Here is a 10104-nt window from a genome sequence, read left to right on the forward strand (position 1 = left end):
AGTCCTCATCGATTCAGTTCTTATCAATATGGTGTTGTTATCTTCATTCAAAGTACTGAAATGAAAGCTTTTTTCTTCTAAATTGAGCATTTTGTATGGCAAGTCATCCGGATTCAAAATTGTATCTATCTCGCAATGTTGCCACTGTTTTTGGCAACTAGTTGCGAGGTATAGAACGCACAATAGTGGGAGCGGTTTCCTTATTATGGTCATTGTGACTTTAAAAATGACTTATTATGGTCACTATGACTATAAAATGATGTGGGTTTTAATGCTAAAAAATTATCTCATACGCGACTCTGGTCATGGGCCATTATTCAGAAACCCGGAGTAATGCGCCCTATTTGCAGAGATTTACTCGCGGTTGAAAAAGGTGGTGAAGAAATGGGAATGTATCAGGTGAAAATACAATAGATTCTGCAAATCTGAAAATCCCTCAAAGAACCGTTGGATCATGTACGGACGTGTGGATCTTCAACCCCATCCCACCATAGCCTGTTTTACAGTAAAGCGCCCAGAACCTCTTTACCCTCTCATTCTTCCATCCTCACCACAGGCCTCACACCCTATCTCTGTCTCTTCCAAGAAAACATGTCTATCCTGTAAGAAACCAACTCGAGATCCCTCCCAAATTACCCAGTCCCCTCCCAGACAACTCCACTACAAATTTGAAGAACTGAATCGGCATGGACAGAGGGCCCTGCACAGGCGACGAATCTGATGTCTTCCTCAATCAGTACCTCCTAATCTAGATGCTGCGGCGTTCATCGATGCCGGATTTGGAAGCCACGACATCATCCTCCCCTCCCCGATCAGTGTTGAATGATCTATGCTGACTGGTTGTTTGAAGCAAAATCCATTTTACGGGCCGATTTTGAATCAATCTTTCCCCGTTCGTCTTCTTATCTGAATCAAAAAATAGGTTTGTGAAGAAACAGTTAAGTTTTCTTACGGATCTTTACATGGACTCGCTGGATTGTACATGGAATATTTCCTAACGTTGCAAATAGCTTCAACCTAAAATGGTTTCTTCATGGCTGATTCAAGGTCTGTACCTGGATCAGAAAAGGAAATCTAAAAGAACCATACACACAGGGGGTTTCGTGACAAAAATACATAAGTGGTTGAGGTGGGAAGACGGACTTCAATCTGGCCACATGAATATGATCTGACGGCTAGGAACAGAAATTTGCAGATTTGCAGATGTTATGGATATTTGCACCTGATACATCCCCGTGAAGAAATAGTTTTACCTGAACCAGTGGCCGAATAGTTTGTGGATCAGACTAGGCATTTTTCATAGTCATGTTACACTTGTGTAATTTGCGCTTTATCTTCATCTTTCTTTCTCTGGGCCGTGTGCACCCTGGACCTAGAGGCGCCAGGTGCTTGTATCGTCTTGATGCAAATTTTAAGTTTAATAAAACACCATTTGTTAGAAAAGATACTGTTTGGAACAGTAAAAAATAATCTTAGGGCCTATTTGATTCGCAATATTCTTAGACACATGAACAGAAAGACTACATGATTAGAATGTCATCTCCACTTAAATATTCAGGATTTGGAACCTACAGGATATTTCACTCACAGAAAAACCAAAGAAATTGTAACATGGGTTTGAGTGGATGAAAAAATTCCTGCAATGCAATCCTATAGGGAAAAATAATGTGCATTCCTGAGAATTTCAATCCTGCCAAACAATGCACATGGAAAAAATTGCAAAAGATGAAAATCCTGCAAAATTCCTATGGCATTCATTTGAATCAAACGAGCCCTTAGATAGTTAAGGCTTATTCATATGACAGAGAGCATCACACACAAATTGGTTCCATGGGACAACAAGGACACGAACTAAGAGAGTTAAAATTCTAATAGTCTAATAAAGTTTTCAATTTGGGAGTGCAAGTGTTTGTATATTGACGCACTTCAGCCGATCAGCAAAATATCGCAGAAAAGCACAGGAAGTTAATTTCAGTTACTTCATGGGTTCTTCCTCACTGAGCTCTGGTGTTTACCTGCAAACAAAACGAAGTAGTAACTGATGCATTCAACCCCCAATCAGATCTTATTCATCGTTAAAATAAGCATACCTCTTGTATAGAGATCTAATGTCCTGTCGCAATGTAACACTTTCAAGAAACTCATCTCCGCTCTCTGAAACATCCACAGAGGAAAGCTCAAAAGCATCATTGCCACTAAATTCATTCGACTCGAACCACATCTTGGAAACCCATTCCTTTCGGAAGGCCGTGTTGTGGTCCTCCTCTTCTGGTGAGTCAGCGGCAACAAGGCGGTAACAATACACCATTTTGGACTGGCCTGGTCTGAATGCACGTCCGAGTGCCTGGCGCATCACAGAAGGATTTTCATGGACATCTAGAATGACGACGCGTGATGCACCAACAAGGGAGATGCCCTCGCCGCATGCCTTGATAGAACCGAAAAAAACTTTAGCATCTGGTGAGTTATTGAATCTCTCGACCGCTTTGTTTCGCTGGTCTGGGGTCGATTTACCAGTTATTTTGAACATGTGCACCTCTGGTTTCAATCCTTTCGCTCTGAACATCATTTCCAAGAAAATCAGAGAACGCAGATACTGGCTGAACACGAGTACCTTCTCTCCTGCAGCTTCTGAAAGACACAACAGATTGTATAAGAATTTTGCCTTTGCCCCAACGTTGATATCAATTCCACTTATGATGCCACCAATCTTCGTGACGACAATATCTTGATTTTTCCCTTTATCTTTCTGGACATCCTTTAAGCACGGATGAAGAGAAATAGCGTTGCATTTTATTCTCTTGCTAAATTTATCTAGTCCTACCAAACCCCTAAGAATCTCTTCCTGCTTGGTACTCATATTCAGGAAAATGGTGAAGTCCACAAGTCCGGGCAACTCCTCAGAAAGCTCGCCTGGATAATAGTGGAGCACATTTGCAGTTAGCTCACGTAGATTCTGGATGATCATCGCTCTCACGTTATCATTTGCATCCTTTTGAAGGTTTGCTTCAACCAAATCAGCGAACCACTTATCTGAAATGTCCCTTGACCTTGCACTCTTCCCCAACATGTCCACCTTGCTTAGTATGCGCTTCACTATTGCACGAGATCGCCCCATCTTTAAGAATCTTGGCCGTACAAGGTTCAGAATGTTGAAAACCTCCCTTACCTTATTCTGAAACAAGGTCCCCGAGAGCACCACCTTTCTAGGAGTTCTTATACTTCCAAGTGAATCAAGTAATTTAGTCTCCTCATTTCTCGGAGTGTGGCCTTCATCTAGAATGACAAGGCTTGGGACCTTCAGCAACTTCTCTTGGACAGCTTCTGATTTACATGTTTGGTCAGAAATTATGTGTGAGAATTGCTCATACCCTACCAATAATATGCTTTTGTTCTCTTCCCACAAGTTCAAGACTTTAAGTTGTTCAGACCGGGTACCAGCTTTGGAGGAGTAGAAGTCATACAGGGGAATTTTCTCAATCTGCCAATGGAGAAATTCTGTTCTCCATGTTGCCAGAATGCCCTTTGGAAGAATAATCAATGGCCTCCCTGCAGGGTATCTCGCCAGGAAGCTTTGAACAAAGCTAATCACCATAAAGGTCTTTCCAGAACCTGGTGCATGTGCTAGAATACAGCCTCCAGGGTCGTTCTCATCTGCCAAGTTCTTGATCAAGAAATTAAAACCTTCAACTTGGTGAGGTTTCATCTGTTCGGAATGCTGAGGGTGGATTGATAGAGCATCAGGAGCCACTTCAAGAATATTTCCTGAAGGATTGGTAGTTGCCTCCAGATCAATAGAGTTTCTGGGTTCTGACGGGTATGTTCTGTATGATTGCTTGCGCTGATGCATGTAAGAGAAAATCAGAGATGTGGCTCCACGAGTATGGAAAATACAAGGAAGCTTTTTATTCAAATCCACATGTTTTAACAAGGGGGGGTAGGTTTACGAACGACTCGGTTTTTTAAACTAAAAATCCCAGTACACTTCTCATTCAAAAGAGAAAGGAGAAAGTATAAGTTCAAAAATAATATCAACTAGGAAATCCTACACTGATTTCCACTCTTGGATTTCTAGCATTTAAGATGAATCATGTATTTTTTTCCCTTTTACATATCTAACAAAAAAAAATAAACGCCTCCAGTAGAATTGCAACTGTTTCACATAAACATCAAACAGAATTAACTGCATTAGTTAAAACTTAAACCCATGTAGAGTAGTTCTGAAAGGGTGTTCATATGGGAAGCTTGTTTCATCTATCAGTATTAGTGACAAATAACTGATAAGAACTTATGAATGATAGATTTCAACAGTAATCGTCAATGAGTTTTATTGGCAGGCAATGCTTTAACTATTTGATATTGTGATGCCAGATGAAGTTTTCTCCTTTATGTAGTCATAACGAGAAATTCATAATCTGATTTAGCAATTATCACTAGAATACACAAGAAAGTAAATACACTAATTTGGATCAGAAAATCCATACCTTTTTCCACTGAAACTCTAAAATATTCTCAATGGGTTTCTGGATCAGACCACAAACACGGCATACATCGCCCAAATCATCTTTCCTTAGGAACTCATGAGGACAATCAACCACTACTTCTTCACAAATATCCTCTTCCGACGGAAGAATAATGTGCTCACTTCCAATATGCTGGTTAGATAAACTGTATTGGTGAGTCTCTCATCAAGAAGAAGGTAATGCTAGACAATAAACAAAGCAAGCGAGTAAACTAATATTGTTAAGAAACAGCAGCATAATGATGCTAAAGCGTCAAAATATGTGTCAGAGGACAAAAAAAAGGTTTGGAGGTAAATGCAAAAAAAATCATGTTTCAAGAGAACCAGTTAGATCATGTGCTCCAACTTTAGACCTCTAGGTAATGGAATGCGAAATACAGGAGCATAGTTGATCTTGGAGTCAAAAACCGTTTATTTTTGTTGGTAATATACACCAAGTAAACAGAGAAATGGTGCTCGACTATAGGCATGTAAAACAAATATTATATTCTATGGGACGTATTTGCCGAGAACCATTTCATTAATGCAGGCATGAAAATCATTATCTATGTATCATGAAATTCTTATGAAAGAAAATAAGGCAGCTAGGCTGCAGTCCATCATTAAAATAGTGATATCTAACTTGATCTAAGAAATAACTGAAGATAAGATATCACAATACAATTTGAATGAGTTAATAGTTGCTTATATAAATACCTTCGAACATGCCAATGCAACATCCATTTCCCTGAAAAGATCTTCCAGCCCATCAACTGGATTGTCATTGTTACCATAGTGACCATTTTCTGTTGACTCACCTCGTACAACCTCACAAGATAATTCATAAGGATCTACAACAGATATATTATTATTGTTTGTGTGTCCTTTACTTTGGACATCTTCAGCTTCTCCTTCCCTCACTTCTTTCTCCTCGCCATGCCTCTGTTGAAATGCAAGATAGTGAATATTACTGGGGAAGAAATTCCATTAATAAATCCAAATATTTTTATTAGTAAATAATATGATCACTCATATAGTCATACATGAACCAAATCAATCAATTTTTTCCTTTTCGAATTGAGTGAGCATATTACCTGGAAAAAATGATGAAACTAAAGCCCAAACTCTTTGTACTCAATATGGAAAAAGCAGTATATTCAAAGATAAATACATATTATTATAAAACTAACAAATTGAAAATTTAATTCAAATGCATAATTGAGTTGCTTCAAGCACAATACAACAATATCTTACTAATACATGCATTCAGTGCCCAAGGACTTTTGATGCTATTAAGATATGATATTGATTATGCATCTAGATAAGATATTAATATCATAAAGCTTAGTGATTACCATTAGTTTTCTTATTGAATAATATACAACAAAAATATTAATAACAAATACTGAAGAGAACCAGACCTCAATGTAGATGTTTGTGTCATCATGTCCTTGATTGATCAGTTGTTGTGGCGGCTCTGAAGTACTATGGACATCAAATAGAGCAATTTCCTTGGGCTTGAAACATAGTTGACAGCTAGTCAGTAATAAGTAGTTTCAAACAGCACAATATATCATACTAGCATAAGGTTAGAGATACTTGACACTGTTGAGTAGTGGCGGATCTTGATTAAATAATAAGGGGCAAACATGCCTTATGTATTATTCTTTGTAAGAAAGATGACTTTGGTTTAAGAAATGTATTTTCAATGAATTTCTATGTATTGCAAAAAGAAACTCAAATTGGAAGGTGTGTGCATCAGTGCATGGGGTGGTGGGTTGGGGGTGGCCTCCCTGGCCACTAGTCCGGAACTGTAGTTAACAATCACATAAACTGTTTGTTGTGATCATGGGAATGAATAATGTCTATTGCATCCTCTTGTATTAATGCAGTATAAAAAAGTAAATAGTGGTGTATATTAGATGGATTCAAAAACAGAAAATTCTCATGATAAGTTGAATACCTCACTGTCAACACCCATGTCGTCCATTCCTTGCTTAACTACAAGTTGGACTTCGGAACTGCAATAATCATCATCCAGCAAGATGGTGTCCGTGTATTGGCCAGACTGCTCAGTAAGCAAGCGTTTTTGGATAAAATTGGCATCAGAATCAACTACACAAGTTGTTTCCTTGTCATCAGAATCAACTACAAAAGTTGCTTCCTCCGCTCCAATATTGTCCATGTTACCATGGACATGATCACCAACATAGTGTGGATCCATGTTGGTAACATTATCAGAATTAGTATTGTTCTCACTTTGTGAAGCACCGCGTAATCTTGCACCCGATGACTTGAGGGCTGGACTGGCATACCGAAGCTTGATAGGTACTAACTGCAACTGCTTAAGGGTGTTGATAACTTCATGCCTCTTGTTATTGATTGCCTTGTAATCTTCAGGGACACACCCATTCTTCAGGTCATTTAATTGTGCCAGAAAGTTCAGGCGGACAGATCTGTTCTGACTAATGATGCTTGATGGGGACTGGGTGCCTGGCGAGCTATCATTCCCAATTCCATGTTTCTGCCTCTTGCAGCTAGCAGGATCCATACTGCAGAAGAGAAACAAAAACACTCAATATACGGGGGCATGTAATGCAACTATGCTGAAAATGTATCAAATGAGCGGAAGCCTTGGGCATGTTATAAATGGCATCTAGAATGTGAAAATGGAACTGAGGATAGGCAATGCTTGTAGGATAGAAAATGATAGCAGTAAGATAAAACATCACCATATTATCATGCAAATGAAGTATAGGTCACTAGGGACATTTCCATCAATACCATGAATAAACTTAGCTGTTCTGTTGATCTTAGCTTGCAATCTTGATGAAGCAGAGTATCACAATTCAATTCTAAATTACTAAGCCGAGCAGATTTTTTATTTATTCCAGAGTACTATAATAATGAAAATGGCCGAATTTATTTATGTGAACTGCAGTACTCCTCGAGCTTAGAAGAGTACTCACGATCCCGCAAATCGGAGAAAAGTTCCATCTCGAGCACACAGACGGATTCGCCCACGAAAATACTAGACGGTTTGCCTCCCCTTCTCTTCCCCACCGAAGAAGGCAAAAGGGAGGCGGCAGTTCCCTCCCCGTCGAACGCCGGTGAGGCCATGGGTTCCCACCCCTCCGTCCGGTGCTCCGGCGGGGGGTCCTTTGCGGCTGGGCGTTGATCTGCATTGATATGTTTTTTTTAACGGAATGGCTAGAAATCAGGCGCCTGATTTTTAGTATGTATCAGTCGACGCTTTTAGCCTTTAGATTTTGCCTCGCGATTTGTGCAGTGTGAGAACATAGTGAGTTTCCACTAGGTTGAAACTAAGAATTTAATGAGTTTCAACTAGGTTGAAACTGATAATTAGTACTATTTTTATAAGTTACAACTATATTGAAACTGATATGTCTCAGTCGCCTGAGACCTAGACTCGCCCTTTAAAGGATCTGCATTGACATGTTCCTGGAACTTGGGTTGATCTTTGCTATTTGTTTATTTCCTGGGGACTTTATTGAAAATGTTCCTGGGCAGATGTTTTCCTTGGTGTTTCTGTGCAAGTCGCAGACGTCAGCGACCAACTAGCACACCAGACCTACCTATTGCCGGGACTCCCAGCCTCGAGAAACCACTTGATTCGGACCTAAAACCTACGAATCCGTCAGTACTACGCTAGATAAAGTTTAGTCAGATTATCCTGCCCGAACCAGAGGCATTGATCGGTGCCCAACGGCGCCGGCGCGCCCCCCAAACCGGAAGAACTGCACAAGCGAAATGAGGAAATGCAGCAGAGATGGGAGATGGCCGAGGAACTACCTTGGGGAGAAACGGAGGAGTCTAAAGAGCTAGGAGGAAGAAGTTTCTTGAGCTGCTTGGGGCTAGGCGGTGTGGCCCTTCTCCTCTGGTTTCTTGCAGCGAGAGAGGCACTGTATTTCTGTTCGTAGTTGCAAACGTTGGGTGTTGTGGGCGCCCGTTCACATGAATTTGGGGAGGAATTTCATTATTTGTAAAGAACTTGGAGTATATGCAAAGTTCCTGAGCCACCTCCAAAGTTGGTTGTTTGGTTAGGGGAAATATCTTCAAGGAACTTTGGAGATATTTGTAAGAGACCAATTTAAAGGAGCTCCATCAAATTGTGCAGCTTGGGTTTCTCTCGCGTCAAGACGAAGAGCCGTTGGGTGCTTGTCCTTCTTGATCTGGCCGGAGTGTCGATTTCCGGAAGGCTCCACCCGCAAACTCCCTTGGACGACTCATGCGTGAAGATTCCTGGATCGGATGGGATTCAGTCATGTGTTTCCATGTTTAAAGGACCTCCATCGAATTGTGCAGCTTGAGGTGATGGCTAGATGTGTTGCGACCCTGGGTACCACATTGCTCATATGTCCATGGTGCCGTTTCCTACTGCAGTGGAGGTTGTCTAAACCTCCTTCGTCGTTGTCCAGACGTGGGCTGCGTGGGAGCTGTTTCGTCTGCATCAAAGAATAAAGGTAACGGTCCTAGAGTTTCTCTCGCGTCAAGACGAAGAGCTGCTGGATGCTTGTCCTTCTTGATCTGGCCGAAGTGTCGAGTTTCGGAAAGCTCCGCCGGCGAACACCCTTGGACGACGCATGCCTGGAGATTGCTGGATCCGTTTGGTTTTGAGAGGGAGCAGCGCTAAACGGTGTATCTATTGCCATCATGGGACACATATTTTTGGCTCCATGGTGAAGTCAGAGGCGGAGAATGGCATAGAAGCCGAGTTTTGAGGACTTCCTTTTTCGAGAATACACCCTGGGAGGTGTATCAATCATATAGAAGAAAGGCCAAAGACAGAGGGTACCACGGCAAGAAGGCTACAACTCCACTCCACGGTGGACGGTACAACACCAAACATGGCTACCACGATACAAACGCACACCCGACTTACAACACAACCCACAACCAACCACCGAAAAGCTCGCCTTGCACCGTCGCCAGCCAAGAATGGCGAGGAGGCGATACACCAAGCGTCCAAACCGCCTCACACCAGATGAAGGAAACTCACGAAAAGCCGACCCGACTCCGAGTTGGCGTAGATCAATGCACTACCCACCCTTGAGCCCCTGAGAGATGGCGAGTGGATAACACGGCCGAAACCAAACTGGAGAAGGCTTCCACCAAGAATCCTCACCAACGATGTACATTGTGCCCCATAAGCTAACGCTCTAAGCGGTGGCCAAACATCAACTCCATCAAGCGCACCCACGACTCCAAACAACCAAAGCAATGCATCCAAGGAGGGAACACCACAGTTGTGCCGCCGCCCGATCCGAAGACGATTCTAGGGTTTTCCCCGGTGAAAGTGCATGGAGCCCCCATGTGTGGTTTTGGTAATTAATGACAATCCCTATGGACTAATGTGTGCATTGAGTTATATTTGTAGGAGTTGTCCATAGGCATTGCTTGAACCATATGTTGGCTTCAAGGTTGCAATAAGAAGTAATTGATGAAGGATATCAAATGTCAAGTATGTCTTGAAGATGAAGATGAAGTGAGACCTCAAGCTACTTCAAGACATCAACATGATGAAGAATGAAGAAATGAAGTGCAAGTTCAAGATGAGCCAACTCGGAGAGATCATATGCTTG

General features: G+C 41.5%; 1 protein-coding gene across 2 annotated transcripts; it reads right to left on the reverse strand.

Moving 5' to 3' along the window:
- Positions 1–1726: 1726 nt before the first annotated feature.
- LOC127296855 (protein CHROMATIN REMODELING 35) lies at positions 1727–8479 on the reverse strand. 2 transcript variants are annotated; one of them, XM_051327080.2, is made up of 7 exons: positions 8315–8478; positions 6465–7053; positions 5923–6018; positions 5219–5443; positions 4485–4655; positions 2091–3841; positions 1727–2015 (listed from the first exon to the last, which is right to left on the reverse strand). In XM_051327080.2, the coding sequence occupies exons 2-7, from the start codon at positions 7050–7052 to the stop codon at positions 2012–2014; spliced, it is 2835 nt and encodes a 944-aa protein (XP_051183040.1). In that variant the 5' UTR covers position 7053; positions 8315–8478; the 3' UTR covers positions 1727–2011. The 2 variants fall into 2 exon arrangements, with proteins under 2 accessions (XP_051183040.1, XP_051183038.1); XM_051327078.2 differs by having other exon boundaries at positions 1727–3841; positions 8315–8479.
- Between the last annotated feature and the right edge of the window lie 1625 nt (positions 8480–10104).

Source organism: Lolium perenne, chromosome 4 (assembly GCF_019359855.2).
Source record: "Lolium perenne isolate Kyuss_39 chromosome 4, Kyuss_2.0, whole genome shotgun sequence".
Lineage (NCBI taxonomy): Eukaryota > Viridiplantae > Streptophyta > Magnoliopsida > Poales > Poaceae > Lolium > Lolium perenne.

Bases quoted from the DNA above. Each gene is read 5' to 3' on its own strand.
- LOC127296855 (XM_051327078.2), bottom strand. From the start codon at position 7,052: ATGGATCCTGCTAGCTGCAAGAGGCAGAAACATGGAATTGGGAATGAT. The intron at 6,019-6,464 runs GTATTCAACTTA...CTATGTTTCAAG, and splicing joins ACATGGGTGTTGACAGTGAG to CCCAAGGAAATTGCTCTATT. The intron at 3,842-4,484 runs GTATGGATTTTC...TACATGCATCAG, and splicing joins TAGAGTTTCAGTGGAAAAAG to CGCAAGCAATCATACAGAAC.